General features: G+C 30.7%; 1 protein-coding gene across 1 annotated transcript; it reads left to right on the forward strand.

Annotated features, from left to right (window-relative positions):
• The first annotated feature begins 193 nt into the window (after positions 1 to 193).
• On the forward strand, positions 194 to 18,371 carry LOC112680789 (protein glass-like). The gene is made up of 5 exons (XM_025550988.1): positions 194 to 920; positions 8,402 to 8,636; positions 11,083 to 11,206; positions 14,743 to 14,934; positions 15,525 to 18,371. The coding sequence occupies exons 2-5, from the start codon at positions 8,452 to 8,454 to the stop codon at positions 16,323 to 16,325; spliced, it is 1,302 nt and encodes a 433-aa protein (XP_025406773.1). The 5' UTR covers positions 194 to 920; positions 8,402 to 8,451; the 3' UTR covers positions 16,326 to 18,371.
• Positions 18,372 to 23,550: the final 5,179 nt, after the last annotated feature.

Here is a 23,550-nt window from a genome sequence, read left to right on the forward strand (position 1 = left end):
GTGTGTGTGTGTGTGTGTGTGTGTGTGTGTGTGTGTGTGTGTGTGTGAATGTGTGTGCAGACCATTGATCGCGAGCACATTCGGTTCAGCTGAAAAGAGCACCAATCGCAGTGCCGGGAAGTGGACACCAGTTGTGGGTGACGTAAGTGGCGACATACGAGGACAAGTTGCGGCGTCCCTTCTGCGGTCAACCCCCATCACATGGCATTAATCGCCATCGTGTCGAGGGTCGTCATCGTCGCCGCTGCCGCCGCCGCAGCCGTAGTCAAGTCGAAACCAGTGTCTCACGAGCATACACACTGGTTGCAAGCCGCGAGCGACGAGCGTGTGCGTCTTATTTTTCAGTTGAATTTTTCAATCGTATCGTCTCGTCCGGCCGCCGCCACCGTCGTTCGCGATAATAATTGTAGTTCTACGCGTGAGTAGTACCGTTGTATCGACGAGAGTCCCTCGCGCGTTCTCGTGCGCGACAGTTAACATTAATAATTTTATTCTATCGTTGGCAACGATCAACCGTTTATTCCTTCCGCCCCAGCACCCTCCCCCCACCCACCGGGCGCCGGCCACGTAGTTTGACGTTCTGGTCGTCGAGTTTTATCTGTTCGCAAACGCAATAGCTATTATTGGCGCTATCGCGTTCGCACAATCGGAACCGCGTGATAATGGTTCCCATCCGGACGAACGCGTGCCGAAGCCGAACACCGCGGCCGCAGCGAGTACAACGGTTACGATGAACACTACCGGTGGTCGCTGGGCTGCAGGTGTCCTTCCCCGGATGGACAGCGTCGTTCTAGGTGTCGTCGCGGAACTCGGTTTCGGGTAACGATCAGCGATGATGATTTGACGCCCGAAGACGTCTACGGAAGACGCCGCCGATCTGTTGCAGTCCGCGCAATTGGACCCGGCCGCCGCATCCGCAGGTAAATCACACCACGTGCTCGTAATAACCGCGCGTACGAACCCGGTGCAACTCGTTCGCGTGTAAGCCGAAATATCTTTTTTTACCCGTAAACTTTTTATGTCTTTTATTTGTATTTCTTGTGTGTATATTCCGCAGGGCTTCAATCGGTAACTTCGTTTAATACTTTCGCATATTTCTCCAACATGACATTTTTAAAATTATCATTCACATAGCGTACTGATTGATCCGTGTGAATTGCAAATCGATCGGTCCTTTAGTTTAGGCAACAGAACGATCGGGCTGTTTCTCATAAAATTACACAGTTAATATGTACATTACACAGGTATAAAGCGAGTTTAATATGTTGACAAAATATTTTTAATTTTATACTAACTATTCATTATTCGTATGCGATATCATGTGATTTCGTTGTATACCTACTGTTTTACATTTTTACACTATATTTTTTACACTTGGTTACAAAACTGTTACAGGTGGGTAATCCGAGGGCGCATGCAAGTTCTTTCTAGTATTATTAGGTAGCCATAAATCTCTGTGCGCAAACGAGTTGTGATTTGCGCGCAGACGAGTTAAATGGTCGCGAACAAGATGTACTCACACGCACCAATACTAGTGTTAATATTGTGTTCAATATAATGTTTACGCGACGGCCAACCATATGTGCTGTGGCTAAGCACATCGCTCCACTTTGAAAAACAATATAATTCCTATACCTTTTTATTAGACGAATATTAATGTTTATTAATATCAACGCACGTCACACATATTTAATATATATATATTTATAATATAAGGAAAATGATAAAATTAGTTCCATTAAAACGTGATTAGAACCACAAAAATCTCCCGATAGTTCAACACACTTATTTTTACAGATAAAATGTTTTTGTTACTGTTGATGGTTTCTTATATAGTCATATGAATTATCGAATATAGAAATTGTTATATGTATATCTGTAAATTTAAAAGTTCACAAGTTAATGAATATAATAATAAATACAATAAACATTAAATAATTACATACTAATCGATTCGTTGTTCTTTACATGTGGACGTCAAGTACACAAAATTTAACCCCAACCGCTGTCAGCAAAATTATGTTTTAATTTTTTACTGTGGCAAGTTATTTATTTCAAAATCAAAGTAAAATAATTTATCGAATCAAATTATGTCATTAATCGTCACACAGTAAAATATTAATGAGATTTGGTTACATTATAATATCATTACACAATTGGATCTCTATTAAATACTATAACTTATAGGAAATAATAAAACTTGTGTTTTTTTAATTTTTTATTACACGCAGTAAACAACTGATTTACGTATCGAATTAAATTACGGAGTGAAAAATTTAAATAAAGTGTAATTAGATCATGTCAGTGATTGAGAATACCTAACTCGTTGTCTGAAGGTACACTATAAAGTAACATGTTTTTTTGTAGTCTTTCACATGCAGCGTGTTTCCTTTAAAATAAATATATATATACGTATACTGACACGTTATACCATTAGTACCATTAATACACTTCATGGGTTCAAGATTGACAATTTATTTATATAAATTAATTTTTTATAAAATCATTTTAGATAAATTAATTATGTAGGTACAAAACTACTACGAGTTAAAAAAAATGTTTTTAAAGTTTCGTTCCCTATAATAATGTTAATATTAATAATATTAATAGCTATTGGTATTTATTTACATTTTCATTGTTTAATTTTTATTATTTATTTTTTTATTTATTTATTATTTTTTATTATTTAAAATCACTTCAATTTAAAGTTAATATGACATAGTTTTATTATTAAAAATAATGATATTTGAAAAATAATATTTAATTAAATATATAAATAAATATATGAAGACGACTTAGTTTTATTTGGTATTCGATCAATAGTTATTGGAAGACTGATACTAACTTTTATGATTATATTTTGTTCATTAAAAGCTCAAACAGAAATATTATATTGTTACCAATTGTAACTTACCATATAATATATAATAAAATAATAAAAATTTGATTAAAATTAAATATTAGTAGATGATTAACACTCGTAAATTAATACATAAATAAAGAAATAGTGTATATATAGAAGTAAATAAATAAATGTTTGGAGCATTATTACAATTGTAAAGTACAACCGGTTAAGAATTAAAAATTCATCGTCTAGTAAAATTAGTCAATAAAATTAGAATTTTATATATTATATATTTATAAATAATGTTTCAACGAAAAACATTACAAACATTTTTTCACAATTATTATGCCTGCATCGACTGCATCATACATCATGCCAGTATAAATGAAAATTAAACTATAATAAAATATTTAATCAAATATATTAAAAATTCTCAACAATTCCCACCCAAAATTCGATAGCAAATGTATGTACATTTTCTATGATTTGAATTAATGCCATACTTCTATAATTAATTTTGAATTACTAAAGATTCTATGATTTTCAAAAATTTTCGTAAAAAAATAAGCTAATTTATATTCTAAAATATATTCACTAATCACTTTTTAATACTTTTCTAAGCAGAATTAATAGTTTTATGATGTACCTACCGGTTCGTTTCAATAATTTTTAATAGTTTCAAAACAAGTACTTATATGCCAATTTTAATTTAATCACGATATATTCTTTAAATAAATATGGTTCTACAAATGAAATAAGCTATCAAATATATTTTTTTAATTATTGTTTTTAAAAATTAATAATTTTTAGATTCTGAATGGAATGAATAAAAAATTTGATCAGGATATGTGTTTTTATGTGTCTGTATATTTTGACCAAAATTATTTCTTCGATTATCACATCAATAAAGTATAGAAAATTTTGTATATATCATCGTTTGCCATCATCGTTAGATGGTATTATTTTTTTAAAGAATTTTTCGAACTTTTTGTAAAAAATTGAAATATTAATAATTTCTTAGTTTTTTTTTTTTTGAAAATATCGATAAAATAATCGGTTTAACAAAAATTCTTGAAAATGTAACACAAAGTTCTTCATATATATTTAATATGTATGAAGAACTTTTTAATAAACTCTATTACTAATTAAAGTAAAAAGTAGATTTTTATTTCAATAAGATAATGTAGGAGCGTTTAAATATAAAATGTTGATAGTCAAAATCACAAAAATTGATAAAATTTCTAACTTTTGTACTTGAAGTTTGAAAGTTGGATAAAAGATTTTTTCGGTACAATCGCGGGGAAAAAAAAAAAGAAAAAGGTGGAATTGTGTCTACGGTTTTTTTTTTAATCAGGTTTGAATTGCGCGTGCATAATATTTTTCAGTCAAGCACGAATTCATATTAGTGTATAACAATACATAACAATATCCACTTTTTTTTGTGTGTAATCAATTTACACACCTAATATTTCATATTAATTAATAAATATTAAAATAAATAATAATAACAATAATAAAATACATTTTATTTTTTCATTTTTAGAAATTTAACATTTATTGTGCTTCAGGTTAAAAATAATAATTTATGGGTAAAAAACTATGTAATTTAAGATATAAATAATACAAAATATATATGAATAATGAAGATGAAAATTAATAATAATTTTTAAATAATAAAAATAATAATAAATAAATAAATATAATTTATATATAATCGAACTTACCGCTGATTAGCCACGGATGCTACTCGGACTTGATACCAATACTTGTGCACAACTTGGTTGTAGTCAATTTTTTTTCGCACGAAATTCGGATAAAGCCGATTTTTTATAGACTTTTTATCATCTCGTAGTTTAAAAAAACGAAATCACTGAAAATTTGCTAAAATTATTTAATATATATATATATATATATATAAGCGTTACAAAATAAAATTTATACGAAATCGGATATTTCAAGGAATTTTCTTTAAATTATATTAGTTGTCTAGTTAAAAGTACATCATAGTTTTGAATTATTTTATAAAGTTTGTAATATTAAAGTTTTTGATTTTATCAAACTTTAGGTGCAAAAATTAAAACATTAAAAATTTAACCTAATTCATTAAGAAATTCGTTTTTTTCTATATTAACCATCTTCAGAAATATTAACCGACCTCTTTATGTTAGAATCTTTTTTTTGAGAGCAATTGACAATGGTTTTATATTGTAAAGACCAATACAGCAATACCATTCATTCATCCCTGTGTCTCACCTAACCTAGAAGTCTCGCTTTTAACAATAATTATGTTATAACACTGTTCACATATTTATTGGTAGATTTTGGTCTACTGAAAAATTCATATTTTATTAACCATAGATTATTAATATTTATTATTTTTATTTAATATATTTTATTTACCTTCACTGCAAAAAAAAAAAATCAATATAAACAATTAAATAATAATAATAATAAAATTATACAGAGAATTCTACTTTATATACCACCATTAAAAAAAAAATGATAGCCTTTTAATTTATACATACTGTGAGATCATTTTTTGGTCCTACAAGTGTAATTAATACTTTGTGTAAATTATAAATTACAATCTATGAACTATTGAATGTTTTCAGTAAATATTATAATTTTGTTTGAAAACACTTTATTCTACTTAGATTCAAAAAGTTATACTAAATGTTTAAGTTATCTATGACCATCTATGAACATGTGGTCTTAGAATGTAATTTTATAATACACAAAATAACGATTATTAAAATACATTTATATTTAAAATTAATTAAAGGTTTTTAAGTTCGTTTTTTAATTTAATAGTCTTGTTTGATTTAATATTTTTACTTTTTTTTTGATCTAAAATAAACATCAGCAACAAGGCTATTCGTTTTTGGTTTAAAAAAAACAGGTACATTTTACATAGATAGTGATTAAACACTGATTAATATAGTGACGTTAATAAATTAAATATATATTATACAATTTAACTTAAGTTTACTAGATTTTATTATTTTAATCAGTTTTTTTTTAAAAAGATTATCAAGTTACTATTGGTTTCTGTGTTTGGTTCTAATGCTTCATTCATGTTAGGTGTGATATAGATTCAATATTTTTTGTTTGAGTCAACTAAAAAAAAATAGGATTTGAAGATTTCTGGATAGGGTGATCAGACATTGTATAGTTATTATGATATTTAGATTAATTAAGTGTTTAAGTTGGCTTCTATTTATGTTTTCTGTTTAATATTATGAGCTGTATATACACTATTTTCAAAAATTTTAAAAACCGGTCTCAAAAAGTGGAGTAAGTATGACGGTGCGGAAGTGGTGGAAGAATAGAGAATATACTACTACAAACATAACGAGCGGATGTTTTAGTAGGGGGAGGGTGGATCCCAGTACAGAAGACACAGGATGAATGGGGTAGGCGATGAGGAAGACATGATGCCCCAGAACAATTTTCCGGAGAATCCATTTCCCGTCCTACGTACATAAGTTTATCACCAATGAACGGAAGCCTTATAAAGTAAATCGTACGAACACTCCAACAACAATGAGCTATACGCGGTCCCTTTTATAATATTGTTACCATAACAACGGTCAAACAACCACCGACTGGCTGGCCAACTACAGCAGGCCATGGGGATAACCGCTGTCTGTCCCACCCCTCGACGAAATGTAAAGGGCTCACGAACACACCCCCCTTGAATGTTTATCCTCTATCTCCATCTCTCTCTCTCATTTACTCAATACTCCTTGGTGTTTGTGTATATATATATATATGTATACATTATTATTATCTAAATTCAAAGAAAATAAAACACTATTATATGTATACAAATGTTTCTCCGTAAAGTTATGAAATACTACCCTTTACCTGCCCATTCGTAACTTGTATGGATTCTTTTTTTAAATTATTTTTACGGTAAAAGTAGAAGAAATGTTTGAGATAAGCTGAAATTTCCGACAGCTTATAACTATATAATATTTACGTCACAGTCTTGTAAAATACTAAAACAAAAAGACAATTCAATTTATTGAACTCCTTTTTTTTTTTCTGAACAATAACCAATTCGATAATGATATCTAGTTTAAAAAAAATATATTTAATTATAATAATACATAATATTATAAGGACTTAAATTTACTATTCAATTATTGAGTATGATTGAATCTATAACTGTATCATATTTTTATTATATATTTAATATATTTCATATAATTATTATTGTACAATGCCATATTTCCATTTATATATCAATGCATATTTCATACTACTTTTTGAACACATAACCAACTTTTACATTTAAGAATACCATACAAATTAAATTTAAATATGGTAACATATAATTATACTTCAGTATTCGATATTTTGATTCAAAGGACCAATATAATTATTTTGAAAGTATTTATTTTTATTGATATTTTTCGTCTTTTCTTGTAATATAATAAAAACTATAAAATAATCCAATCTACTACATTCTTTAACAATTGAAAAATCTATTTTCACATACAATTTTATATTATTCTCCAGAAACTACATATCTAATTAGATACTTACTCAAAGTATTTTGTATAATAATCGTATGGTATGTAGGTATGTATATAATTTATTTGAAATATTCAAGTAAAAAAAATTATTAACCCGCAACATAGGTATATCGATTAAATTATTATGAAACAGCAACAAAAATGGTAATTGTTAGATATGATTATTGAACCATAAGTATTATTGACGAAAATAAATAATTATACATACATAATTATATATATTATTGTATTATTACACTATACCTATATATAAAATTTATATCATATAATAATTATAATGATATGTATACCAATATAGTTGTAGTATATTCTCGTATGTATGTACTAAAAAAATATTAGACAATTCATATTAATAATAATAATAATATTTTATAATTAAGACTCGGATGTTTATATATTTAAAACAACTGTAATATGGATACGTTTATACACTACATTATTACCAAATATACACAAAAAAACATAAAATATGCATAATACAATTTACCTAAATATTAAAAATTATTATTAAATAATATTAAAAACATCAATAATCATTTAACCAATCTTCGGATTGATCAAAAAAAAAAAATAAATAAATAAATAAATAAATAAATAATAAATAAATAAAAAATAAAATTAAAAATTAAATATAAAATGAGCGTTCCATTGGAATAGAATAATTTTTTTGATTTGATTAAATTTGAATTTAAAAATATTTGGAACAAACATAATTTATGGTTCGATAATTTATCATTAATCTACCCGTTAATTAAAATTGTTTTAAAAATTTGAAAATGTACTGAAATATGTTTTAATATTCTCAAAACTCCAAAAAAATGCATTGAAAATATAAAACAATGAAATATGAAAAATAAAAAATATAGTATTATTTGATTCAGTAGAATATGAATCATATTTGTGTCCAGGTCCGCGTTAAATTGGATCAATAGAAAAAAATATGCAATTCCATAAACATCTAAGACTTAGTGACAATAATAATATACGTTGGATTTATTTTGCATTTTGCTTTCAGGGGAGGAAACGGTATGGCCGGGGGTTGAGTGGGCGTCAGTACGGGGTTCAATGGATTGGTGCGCAGGTGGCGAAGATCTGCTGGGCGACCCTACGCTGCTAGTGGCTGCAGGTATGTTGCACGGGCCAACGCAATTCTGCACAGACACTTGCTGTACGCCCGGACTGGAACAGCCCAACGAGCACACGGTTCAGTTCCAGCAGCCCGCGATCGTCACAGTCGGTGGTTCTTACAGGTAAACATATTATGATTTAATCATTTTTCATTGGCTATAGTGATATTATAATAATATACATTCCCCTTTTCACCGTTGTTGATTACTAAATGGCGGTGTTGTATTATTAATGACTTTTTTATTTAATTGTCGATTGCAGCGAGTAACTACATCATAATGGTCATAAATTTATTATGTTACCTATGTATATAGAAGTAAATTGAACCGTTAGGTATTAAGAACTATGGAGCTAAAATTGTTTAATTACTTAATTGTTAAATCTGAAATCATAACCTACACATTTATAATAATATGTTACATCCATTTTAACTATTATAGATTAACCTGCTCTTAAAATACTTATTGTAATGTTTTCGTTAAAACGTTTAAAATGGTTTTCTTCGTTACGACAATATATAATTGCGTTTCGGCCAATAAGTTATTGAATCAGAATTATCAAACTTATATGGTACTATATAAATGCATATAATATTGTAGTATTATGATGTGGAAGGAAAATGATGAGAATACCATGTTTATTAACAAGTTAAAAATACGGATTATAGAAGTTTATTCTCTTCTATATCTATTTATGAACCGAATTTAATATGCGAAGTTTTTTTGTGTTTAGTTATAGATTTAATATTAGTTAGAAATAAATAATAATTGAAACGTGTTTACCGCCAAGTCGTAAAACGCTAGGTTATAAGTTATAAACTAGAAACTTTGAGTTAATTTCATCGTTTATTTATTAAACATTTAAAAAAAAAAAATTGTAAAAACAATTGTTTTATAATCAATTTTCATTAAAATTGTAAAATGTTTATAGGTAGAATAATAGTTATTATTAGGTACATTTAGCATCCGATAAATGCATTATCAATGTAATTTGCATGCGATTAAAAATAAATGATAATTTGAACGTTGTGGACTGGAGCTTCCCAGAGAGTTATTCTGAGATACTTTTAAAATTAAGAAATTAAAATCAGTATTATGGAATATGGTGATTAAACAACATATTACCAAACAGTTTAACAACATGGTTTTATGCTAACACGCACTTAACCAACTATTTTTCTAATTTATATGATAATATTATATTATATAAATTACATATCAAAATATAACGCTACTAACAGCTTAAGTTTTTTGTTGACTTTTTATTTGCTTAAATTTTTAAAAAGAACCATTAATTAAAATTATTATTTCGAATTGTAACACATTAACAAGTTTTAATTATAATTACATTTTGGAAAATAATGGTCTAAACATTTGAATTAGAAAAAATGGCTTTTATACTGAATTTTTAAACGCCATCGGCTTCCACTAGTACTAATTGTGTAAAACAATGAAAACTAAGATGATACCCGTTCAATATCTCAAAAAAGAAAGGTAAATTTAAGATAGAATATAAAATAAAATAACACAGACATTTTTTTGCTAATATTCAACTATTTATATAATTATATATTTATCAATTATTATACTTGAATCGATTTTATGCGTTATATTTGTGATTTTGTATGATATCAATAAACTAATGACAATTTTTTGAACTTAGTTATTAATGTATAATTATATATTATAATAATACTCAAAATTATATTTTCAATATAATAAGAAATAATATTTTTTATAAATTAAGGTAACGCTACAAACGTGTTAAAATAATAATTCAAATTTATAGTATTGATTTATATTTGTTTGTACATTATTACCTAACGACTAACAATATAAATTTACATAACAAAATGATTGCCTTAATTTTAAATTTAAAATACAAATAATAAATATTTGTCTTCTAGTCTTTTGCATACTTCTACCCTTATTAAAATTATATTTTGATACAATGACATAATACCTATTTGCTCTTTAAATTTTAAGTTATTTTTATTATTATTATTGTTATTAAAATTATTGTTATATATAATTCATTTACTGTTAATACGTGTACAATATATTTTATATACATTATATGAAAAAAAAAAAAAACTGTAATTGGAATTTATTTCCGTAAAAAAAAAAAATAACTGACCCAATTAATTAATTATTATGAACATATATATTTTTGAGGAAACCAACACTTCGTAGATACTTGTATATTTTTTAGAAGGATCCTAACTACATTCTATAGTCTATACTTCATACAAGGTCTACCAAAAACAAATACTTCTTGACCAGATCATATGCTAAACTATTGTAGTTCATTTACGCCTATGCCTCGGTACTTGTATATACTATACCTAATGTAAAATATTGTACTCAAAATGGTAAATAATAAACTTTACTATTAAAATATTAATTTATTGTTATTTTATTTTTGCATTATTGTAATAACTATCGATTTTGTATAACTAAAAATGTTATTTCTATAACACACTATTTTACGGAGAAAAAAAATGAAGTATACGTTGTTATAAATACTGTTCAATTAATTTATATTAATATTTTTATGGTTTTATTATAGTAAACCGTGTGGAGATATGGCTGACGTGTTGTTGTCTTTGAAACACACCGTACCAACACCACAATCCTCTGTAGGCGAACACCAACAACATGACCAATCTTACGCGTTGACATCTAATCAAAACGTAAGTACCTACCAATGTAATTATGGATGTATACATGCATAGGCAAAGTAAACACGCACCTATAGCAACAAATTTTTATGGATAAAACATTTGCATAATATTAATATACAGTAGAATTCATGTTATTTTTTTGAATTAAGATATATGCATTAGACTAATTTTCATAGTTTGGGATAATAAATCAATATATATGTACACCAATTGAGATTTAAAAATAGATAATAGTTAGTTTGGTATTAAAAATAATTCATAATAAATGCACATTAAATATATGGTTGGATCTGTTAGACATATAATTTCAAATGGTAGCAAAATGACAAATGTTCCTCCAAAGACAGGTATTCAATATATATTTTAATATAAAAATATGCATAGGTAGTATTACAACTTTTGTCTACAGTAATGTCATTGATTTTATAATATAAAAACAATTTGATTCAATACTTTATAGATTAATATAATAAAATCAATGGTAATATTATGCTTTATTTGATCGGATACTTATATTTATAATATTATATAATACGTAATATACGTCCAGCTAGTTACCTTTATTATTACGAATAAGGTATGCTATAATATAATAGATATTTGTATTCAGTACCGTGTCTAGCATAATTAGCGCCTGGTGCCAAGAATAATTTTTTAGCGCCCCTACCCCTCTACTAAATATTTTTATACCTATAGGCTATAAGGAGACTACATAAGAATAGGGGGGTTCTATATAACTACTTATTTTGGATTTATTAAATTAATAAGAACAATATAAGTATATAACTCAAACTGTATAGGTAGAACAAAACATGTAGATAATATCCCATCATACTAAACCGGTATAATTTATCCGCAAATCAAATTTATTCAATTGCACAAAAAATAAATTATCTTTAAATAATTGCCGATGAAAAATAATTAGTTACCTATTCAACTTCTACGTTTATAAATCATAATGTGAACACTGTCACAGATGGGTTCAAAATAAAATCGTACAATCGTTCAAGTCGACATTCGTTTATGTTATTAATTTTATTAAATAAATTATATCAAGTAACGATAATAATAGAGTGTAAATGGTATATTATTGTTAATTTTTTATGAAATGACGTTGTCATTTCGGGGAAAAATTAAATATCAATATTAAAAATAAACTAGTAATATCATCGATCAGGACCATGGCGTCGAACGTGTTAAATATTGTGGTCAACTTTCAGTAATACTACATAGCCTTTGAAAAAGCTTTTGGCACCCCAATGGTCATGGCACCCGGTGCACACGCACCTCTCGCACACCCCTAGGTACGGCCCTGCTCGTACTGGCTACTGTGTCATATCTAATATCTGCAGACCACGAATTACATATATTTGCATATTATTTTTTATGTGCTATTGCTATTTAATGAAAAATTAGGTACGATCGTCATTATCTTCAACTATATTCAATATTTCGGGATGAATTTCAATTTCACCGATAAACAGTTCAATATCTAAATCATATTTATATCATCAATATTTAATTTAATGTATTTATTTGCCATTTTCGCGATTTTTGTAAAAAAAATATTTTAAAAATAATTTTTCCGTGTGTAAAAAAACGCATATATGGATGGCTCACACGATATACGACAAAGTACTGTTTGCCGGAGTTGCGGTTGATAACGCATGTCCGGTGAACTCACGGTGAGGCGGGATCCCACGGACGAAACTGCACGCATGTGGACGTCGCCGCAACGTCAACGTAACGTCTTATACCCCGGTTTCATACTTCATTAGTGCTTCTAACCGCAAGCACGGATATAAATACTAAGTATCTATATCCATGCCGCAAGTGTGGCGCCGTACGTTAACAATACGCAAGTGTACATCTAGCCTTAGGTACTGTTCACACAACGGATAACGCAACGATCCGATCACGATACAGTTTAAGTCGGTCAAATAATATTTAACTATTTTTGAATTAGAATGTTTATATTATCGATAACGCTCACGTCGCGATCAATTTACGGAGCAGCTAACGATTAATTGAAACAATTTTTTATCGGAGTGAGGACCAGTTCTTTCGTATTTATCAGCGCCAACTTGCGGTGTTTTTTGGTTTTGTAAAGCTGGGATCCCATGGCACGGAGCACGGCTCAGGGCTTGGTATAGCTCGGTACAGTACTAATGAAACGATGGTCGATTGGACAGTGCCGTAGCAATCAAACATTGCGCCCGGAGAGAAACTTCAAAATGCGTCCCTATGAATTTTTAATTTAAAAATATTTTGCTTATTAGATATTATTTTCAATAATTGTTTTAATTAATATGAAGATGTTAAAGATTTTGTAAACAAAAAATACGAAATTGACAAAATAAAATTAAGACAAATCCTGTCACATCACTTTTGATGGGCAACATCAAGTTTGCCCTAAAATTTCCTTTAACAACATCACAATTCCAACCTCTTCAAGCACAAAATACCTAGGTATATATTTTGACAAAAAATTAAACTGGGCCCATCATACTCAAACCATCAAAATTAAACTAAACACTCGTCTTCGTTCCCTTAAATTTTTCTTTGACGCAAAATCAAAGCTTACACTTCACACTAAACTAAACTTATACAAAACTCTCCTTAAACCCATTTGGATGTATGGCATCCAAATTTGGAGCTCTGCAAAAAGTCACATATAAACGAAATTCAAATAACCCAAAACAAATTTTTTCGTTTAATAACAAAGGCTTCTTTTTATATATCTAACCAAACCTTACACTCAGACCTAAAAATGAACACCGTGTGAGAAACCGCTACCAAGTCCTACTCTCGTTACCACAACTCTCTCTTCGACCATCCTAACATCCTAGCAAAAAATCTAACCAATCCAATACCTGGAAACCCTCCCAAAAGATTGAAAAGAGAGTGGTGCCGCGACCTACTTCTATAATTTAACCTTACGACTCTGACCTGGAGTGTCGCCATTGGGCGGCTTCTCCTTCATGACTTCTGGCTGTAACCTTAATTTTGTAAACACTTAAGTTTATTATACATAATTTTTATAGATTGTTTAACTCAAATAAAGAACAAAAAAAAAAAAAAAAACAATTAAAATATATTTCTAATGGATTAAATATATATATATATGACCAATCGATTTTGTAGCTAGTAATTATAAAGAGTTTCCAGTAGGTTAAAATTCAAATAATTTCTCTATTTTGACATCTAACATGGACAATGTTAACTGTAAAGAACTAAATTATCCTTCAAATGTGTAGAAAATATTTTTAAAATCTTGCTATAATTATTCTATTAGGCAAAAACTACGATATTTCTGATACACGAATACCTGTTATATTAGTTAAACCGATTTTAGTTGTTTGTTTTGTTAGTTAAAATCGAACGGTTAAAACTTAGATACTCGACATCGTCAGCAATTTTTTTATAAATTTACTTTTATAAATATTGCCGTTAAAATAACATATGAAGAAAATTTGGCTTTCGTTTAATCCTTATGGAGTATTTATATTACTTTTAGTGCTTAACGTTGATAATACATTTTATAGGATGATTCGCAGCCATTAGTCGATTATGGTAGTTCGTACGGTGACCAGACGTGCTGGACTACACTTGGCGGACACCAACAGCAACAGGTCCAGCAACATCAATTTCCTAGCATGAGCGTGAACGTCAGCATGAACATGACCATGCATGGGTACACTCCCATCCATGGAGATGCGCAGTTCGGATGTCAACCGGTAATTTTATTGAATTATAACAATTAATGTTTTTACATTAAATCCTTAACCGACCGTTCGGATTTCTCCGATCTTTCAATTAAATAATGGTTTGGGTCTGAGAGTGTGATTTTTTTTCTGTTCCTGATGTAAAATATTTCTTCTACAATTAAAGAAATTGATCCATCTGCCTAATTCTGTTGAAAAAACCTACCAGAAATTAGAGAATGATGAGTGGACAATAATATTTTTATAAGTAACGTAATATTAAACGCTAAGGATCTCCAACCTTTTTTACATCTGACCAAGTTGCGTTTCGACATTGCAAGACATGATTGTTTAGAGAAGGATAGAATGATGATGAAATCGAAAATATAAATAACAATTATTTTATTATTTAATTTATTATTATTTGACAAGAACAGCTCGTCTTCCAGAATAATATCTCATTTTTTATTTTTTAATTGTAAGTTATTAAATTGCAAACATTTACTGTAAACAAATATTTAAATGTATATTTTCAAAACACTATTTACCTCGGCGGGCCATGATTTAAGTACCCCTTGTATACACCATACACCAACGCATTATTTGTAATATACGGTTTGCAGGTCGGATGGACTCTGCCGGCATCACCATCGCCGGTGCATCACCACCACGGTTCGGCGCACCACCATCAAGGGCTAATGAGTCCGCTGGTTTCCATGGGCCCCAGCTACTCGTCGGGCGCCACGTACTCCTTCACGGCGGACTTCCGACCACAGGACCCTGCGCCACTACCGCCGGGGACGTTCGCGTGCAACATTCAGCCGGCGTCCTCGTTGCCGGTCGACGACGACTGCAAGGATCGGAAACCCTGCACCGAAATCCTTATGTCAGCGAGCGGCGGAGTCTGCGGCGGCATCGGAGTGGACTGTTCACCGGTCAGCTCGGGCGCCGCGGCCGTGGGCGAAGACGGTTGCCGGCCGAACCTGTGCCGGATTTGCGGCAAGACGTACGCGCGTCCCAGCACGCTGAAGACCCACCTGCGCACGCACTCGGGCGAAAAGCCGTACCGGTGCGACGATTGCAACAAATCGTTCAGCCAGGCGGCCAACCTGACGGCACACGTGCGCACGCACTCCGGCGAAAAACCGTTCCGGTGCCAGATATGCGACCGCCGGTTCTCGCAGTCGTCGTCCGTCACCACGCACATGCGCACCCACTCGGGCGAGCGACCGTACCGGTGCCGGTTGTGCAAGAAAGCGTTCAGCGACTCGTCCACGCTCACCAAACACCTGAGGATACACTCGGGCGAAAAGCCGTACCAGTGCAAGCTGTGTCTGCTCCGGTTCTCGCAGTCCGGCAACCTGAACAGGCACATGCGCGTGCACAGCGGCATGAACGGCGCGGACATACTGCTGCCGGTATGACGGTGGCGGACGTGCACTACCGACGACGCCGCCGGCCACCATCATCGTCCCTACCGCCATCATCACCACCATCACCATCACCACCATTACCGCGACCGCGACCACCAGCTGCGCGACGAGCCGACGACACCCGTGCGCGATCACCGCGATCGCAACCGCGGCGGTGGTTGTTACCACGGTTACGGCTGCTGCTGCTACTGCTGCTGCTGTTGCAACGGCGGCGGGGGCGGCGAATGCGTGGTCAAACCCGAACAACCGTGAGCCCGCGTGGCGACGGTCTGCGCGCGAAACACGCTTCACCCAAACGATCGACGGCGGCGTCCGAACGCCCGCGTGTACGGTCCAGTGTTCGTAGCGATCCGCGCGCAAACCCGTTCGTGTACGATCGTGCAGAACGCCTACCGAAAAGCGCCGACCGAGCAAGCTCACCGATCTCCATGACGCGCTCCGTATTCCGGTTCGATTTGGTACCGGTGGTGCGCGTACGCTACCCCGTAGCGCACTTCACACCGTATCCGTGTGGACGGCCACGCGTTACGGATGTTTGAAATCGATTACGATTACATTCGCGACTACGGTCCCGCCACACGCACAGATACCGCGATTGTTTTGCAGGAGTACATTCATTGCGTTACGTGACCATATCGATCGCCCGACAATTACACCTATTGTTACGCGGACGTCACCGTCTCGTTCGTCTGCAAACCGTTTTCGGTTTTCTTCCCCTTTCCATATATCTCCGCCGCACTTCCGTGTAACCAAAAATTACTACGAACCATAATAGGTGACGCGACCCAACGGCAGTGAACCGTCAACGCTAAACCGATAACAGGCAAAAGAAACCATGTACGTCACTACGCGTTGTGCACTGCTGAACTGTGCAACACGCGTAAAACGTCGCCTCGGAGTTCGCGCGCATTCCGATCGCGGGAACGCAGTTGAAACGAATACTTGTAATAATCATTTTCCAGATGTGAAAATACCGATTGCCATGACCGTAAATTCAATAGCGTTGACATTTTTCGTTTAACAGGACACCGTAGCACACTCCTCTTCGTGACGTCCTTTCCGTTAAGCGTTTTATTTCCCAACGCTATTCCCATTGATCGTGACATGTACGTGGACGTGTGTGCGCACGCTGTATGTACACGGTGTCAGGCTTACATTGTACATACGTCGACATATTTAATATTTATATGTATATAGATATATATGTATACTAGGCAAAAACCGTTTTTTTCAGCACAATACGACGTATAACTATTATATGCGAACATAATCGTCGAAGTGAGCACTTTTGAAATAAGTTCATACATATATTTATATATATACGTAATTTTTTCATATAATATAAATATATTAATATATACTTACTGTTAATAGTATAATGTCGTAGTTTAAGAGAGAAACTTCGTATTTGCCACGCGTACGTATTGTTACAGGTGGTATGTTTAAACACATACATCCAATATTATAGATGACATCGTTAACGTCAATATTAGTCTTCGTTGTACCATTTGAATCATAAAAAAATGTAATTTCTTTAAATTTAGAATTTTGTTATAGAATCGATTGATTATAGAATTCGTAATGATCTTATTATAAGTTAAACTCTTCTGGTCTCTATCGTCAACTTCAAACCGAACCATTTTGACGTTTTAAGCAATTTCCAAGACAACAAATTTTACAATATTCAAGTAATGGAGTATGATTCTAGTCTCGCTCGTTGTTTTACAGTTTCTAATCAATTAAACATTCCAAAAATTTAATAATAATTAATATAATTATGAAACAGAATTTCCAACAAAGAAATTTTTCAATTTTAATTACCAACATCAACTTGAACTTAAATTCATATATCTCATAGTCATGCTTGTATTATATAATGTTATTAAGAAATTTCAAAAGCTTATGCTATTTTTCTGATATGTATTTTTGTCTTCGAGTTTATAGAAGTAGTTTCTCTCTTTTACTGACAAAATTACTTTTTGTTCTAGACGAGCTCATAATTTCTAAAATATAATTACAACTTAAGTAAATTCATAAATGTAACAAAACTTCGAGTATAAAAATTAAAATCAAAGTTATAATTATCATCAGAAAAAATATTTAATGGTAAAATTACCAGAAATTGAAAATCACGTCGAATAATTTAAAGCAGTTTTGTGATATTCTTTGGATGAAAAGGATTAGACTTTTGCATACACATTACGTAATATTATATGTACCTATATATCATTGTTCTCGATCCTCATCCATAATATTTAAGTTAACAATAGTTCTACCTAGTAGTTTTTCAGTGTATATTGATTATCGCATGGAGTGAACGTTGAATGTTAGGTAGCGAAATTCATAAATTGAGATAATTATTATAATTTTTTTTTATATATAAGTCATATAGTGTGTAAAATTAACTATGCATACATATATATATATATATATGGATATTACGTGTGTGTGAGTGTTTTATTTGTCATTATAATTAATTAATTTTTATTATTTGAGTGTATTCTCAATCTAGTCAATGTATTTTGTGTAATGTTATAATAATATTATAAACCTTTTAAGAACTATACAATTGTAAATATGGCTGAAAAAGCTAATAACAATATATAAATACATTATGAATGCATAATATAATAAAAATTATCGAACCGTATTTTTTTTAATTTTAATTTATAACTACCATAATATAATTGTTCATAATAATTGTTAGCTGCACAGGCTTCCAACCTGGATGACTTGTATCAGGAATTGGTACTTGGTACCTGTTTAGGAACGAACGCTCAATTTGTAATTAATAAATCAGTGTTTCTCAATCTTTTTACTGTGGTGACAAACAAAATAGTCATTACCATAGTTTTACTAGTCTAAATAACTGACCTAAATTAACCTTTTTATAATTAAGATTCCTTTTTTTCATTTTTGGAAATAAAGGTTTCGGTTTCAGTTACGGTTCCTAAATTTTAAAGATTAACCGGATCCAGTACCGGTTCTTTTCGGTTGTCTACGGTTCTGATCCCTGATAATAACATTAACAAAATAATTATTTAAGTTGTATACATCAGGTCATCAGATTATTAATATTAGCAGTAGCATAATTATGAGGGAGGGCATAGGTAACATAACGCAATTTGTTCCTAAACCATAAAATGAGTTTTAAGACTTGGGTAAAAACTAACAATTAGGTAAACATAGAATACACTTAAATATAATATAGTATTTTTACATTTATTAATTTAACTATTCGAATTTTTGTCAATTTGATTGAAGAAAATTTCCTATCGATGAATCAAATACTTTTATTAATCTGGGTTTATCTCACTGAGAGAAATCTCGCGTACAAACTGATACAACACAAAATAAATGTCAATATAAAAAATATGTATAATATACAATGCATCAATTCAACAAAAATTTGTTTAATAATAAATGTTGAACGTCCTTAATGAGTCATTCATTATTTTAAGTCTTAACCTAATGTGAGCCTTGTCATAATGGAATTCGAGGAACTTATATTAATAAATTGTACTCAAATTGAACTATATACTGTAGGTTATTGTCATATAAAAAACTTTTTAAACTTTTTCAAGTCAGACTGCATGGGCATATCATATACATAAACTTACTGTCTTCGTCGGCCTGACCAATTCAGTATGCTAACTGGTCAGTGGCTACTATTAAAAACAAGTACCTACCTACTTCATTGGTCAAAATATATTAGGTATCTAAACTCTTTATTATAGGATTTTTCTAACAGGTTAGCGAATTCAGGAGGGGTAGCTAGGAATTTCCAAGGGAGGTGTTATGAAAAATAATAGCCTTAATTGAAAAATAAACCATGAATATAACTATGAAAAAATATAACATATTTGTCTACAATATTATTTATATTTTGAAAACTGATTTATAATGTTTAATTATTACATGCATCTTAATCGATGACTTATAATACTTAGTTCACGTATTGCATCTTCTATTGACACCAGGAGCGTACTCAGGAATTTTTTATGGGGGGGTCCAACATTTTTATTTTATCTGATAATGGGAAATCAAAATACACTATATACTATTATTATACTAATTACTATTAAATCGTTGAGTATGTAGAAATTGCAATGGGGGAGCCCAGACCCGAATCCCCCCCCCTTTTGGTACGCCCTTGATTGACACTAATATATTATGATGTATATTCATAAATGTCAAATCATTTAGACGATTTTTACCAGTAGTAGATAATTTGTTAATATAATTTCAAACGCCGAAGTGTTGAAAAGGATGTCGAAACGAAAACGAAGTTGCTGGATGCTAATATGACCGGCAAAGTAGCTAATATAATTAAAAGTAATGGTTGTAATTATGTAAATAGTTGCAAATATATCTTCATTGTAATTATTTAATCCTTCTATTGTGTTGGGTATTTTCATTTTTATTTATTGATGCCATATTATGAATTCACTCATTGGAGTTATTTCATCTAAATTAATATCTGATTGATATGTTTCTAGAAGATCTTTAAATTTAATTTCGTCAAATTCACTTGGATTTATTAAACCTCGTACATAGGCGCAACTAGGGGGGACGCAATTGGGTTTTTAGCACCCCTGTTTTTTTTCAGATGTTATATACATCTAAAGTAATTACAGTTAAATAGCATTTTATTTTATTTTCTGCAATTTTAGCATCCCCAATATTTAAACTCTAGTTGCGCCTATGACCTTGTACCATATTACGGCCATCAAGATTTTAATTTGCACATATGCCTCGAGTAGTTCAGTTACACGGCACTGTTAGTAACAATCTATGATTCATCAATCTTTCATGAAGTTATTTAAAAAAATTATCTAAAAATTATCTCACATGGTACTTATGTGGTGGAAAATAATTTTCCAATATTTGGGATTAATTACCAAAAATAGGACAAAAACAATAAATAGGTATGTTAAACTAGAATGATACTTCACTTACATTTTTGCAAATGCAAATTAATTTTCGCTTCTACACTTATTAGGGTGCATCAAGGGAAATGCAAAAAGAGCAGTTGCTCTAGTTGGCAAAACATTGAAATGGGGATTTGGATTTTATTTACACTTTGAAGGTTGGCATTAGCTTTTTTTTTTGTTCTTATCATGTTCGCTGTTATCAATTGTTATCAAAAATCGGGAGAACTGTACCCATCGCCGCCCCACCATGATTCGTATTTTTTTGAATATAATACATTGATTTATTTAAAAAATGTAATGTATAAATAATTAAGAATATAAATTACTAGTCTATCATTATAATCATCATCAATCTCTTAAGGTAACGGCTTGTCGTTGAAGCCACTCCTCTCTGTCCAGTGCAACATTTTTCAATTCAAAAAAAAGTTTTATAGTTCATGGACTCCTGGATTTCTTCAAAATATTTCTTTCGTGGTCTTCTTCTAGTCTTTTTCCCTGCAAATTTTCCTTCAAATATGTTGGTAATAAAATCGTTATTTCTCATGAGGTGACCTATAAGTTCAATTTTTCTACTATTTATTAATTTCATCATCTGTCTTCCATAGGCGCAACTAGAGCCCAAATATTGGGGGTGCTGATATTATATAGCTCGCACTAACCCGTGGAGGGCTACGCCAACACTCCCTTCCCTCAAGTACCTTATCCCAATTTAATTATTAAATGTATCATAATAACACACATACACTAATATTTTAATTTATAAATATTAACAAGGATAAATTGTAACATACGTATTTATTTCATTATATTATTTTATTTAGATCATACAGCACTAAGAAATATACAAATTAAAAAATTATTATAAAAATAAACAACATATAATATTTATAATGGTATTATCTTGCGATAACTAGTGGACAATTTTTCAAGGAATTCTTACGATGTTATTAACTAATACAGAGGTTCCCAAGCTGTGAGTCGCGATTATATTTTTAGTGGATCGCGTTATACTTTTTATGTATTTCTATTACTTATAGTTGATGTATAATTATTTAGTTAGTTTTATTATTAACTGTTATCTGCGTTTGTGACGATTAAAAATTTACTGCAACCAATAGACATAATAATATTTCTTTATATGCTTATGCACAATTGTGTCAACACAATCGGATTAATGATTATTTTCAGTAACAAACGGTACATTGAATATGATACATGCACGCAGTTTAAATCTTACTATTTTATAAAAAATATTTTTGGTTGTGAAACGAATAGTGGTATTATCTTCTACGGATATTGCTACGATTACAGATATTTACAACCATAACCGAGGTATTTATCAGATAATATAAAGTAATTTAAAGTAACACTATTTTTACCACATATTTACTAGTTTGTCATTTTTTTTGTGCATTTATGCATATTGTATATTTTTTTTATTTATTAGAGCTATTTAAGTCCTTAATAATTTTACTCACCTATTTTTTTTTTACAACATAATATCTTGAACTTTTTGTTGTGCATAGGTATCTAGTCATTTTTTTTATGCACAAATACATGCATATTTTTATATTTTATAGAGCTAGAAGCCCCTAACCCAAATAATAATTATAATAACTGACAATGTTTGTTTCCATATTCTTTAACTTGCAAATATTGGCCAAAAATATATTTTTGTAAATTTAAAACATGGTTAAGATCAAGAAGAGGCCAGCATAGACTAACAGGTTTGGCTTTGCTGCATGTGTATAAAAATATTATTGTATCCATTGATGAAACAATCAACAGATTTGTCAAAATGAAAAAAAAAGAAATCAGGAATTTGTTATTTGACTACTTACCAACCTTATGTTTTCTACTTAGATATTTGTTAAATTAAGTTATCTAAATTGCTATCTTAATTTTTTTTTAAAGATTTTAAAAAATAATTAATAGGTATTATTACTATGATTATTTGTTATTTTTTTATACAAGATTCAGACTGAAGGTACAATTTTAATATAAGAACTATTTGTGTTGTTATTATTAATACTTATTTTATATGCAATAGGTTTTAAATATATTTATTAAATAAATATTTAATTCCATTTGGTTCTTGTATTTTTATTTATTAACTCAAATCAACTACAGGAACATAAGCTGTAGTTAATGAACCAGTGGCATACCCAGGAACTTTTTAGGGGGGGGGTCCAACATTTTTATTTTATCTGTTCTCTAAATATAATTATAATTTAATTCAATACCAACAAATTACTGTTAATAATTATAATCGCAATAGTTAT

The sequence above is a fragment of the Sipha flava genome, unplaced genomic scaffold, assembly GCF_003268045.1.
Source record: "Sipha flava isolate LNK unplaced genomic scaffold, YSA_version1 180_pilon_pilon, whole genome shotgun sequence".
Classification (NCBI taxonomy): Eukaryota; Metazoa; Arthropoda; class Insecta; order Hemiptera; family Aphididae; genus Sipha; species Sipha flava.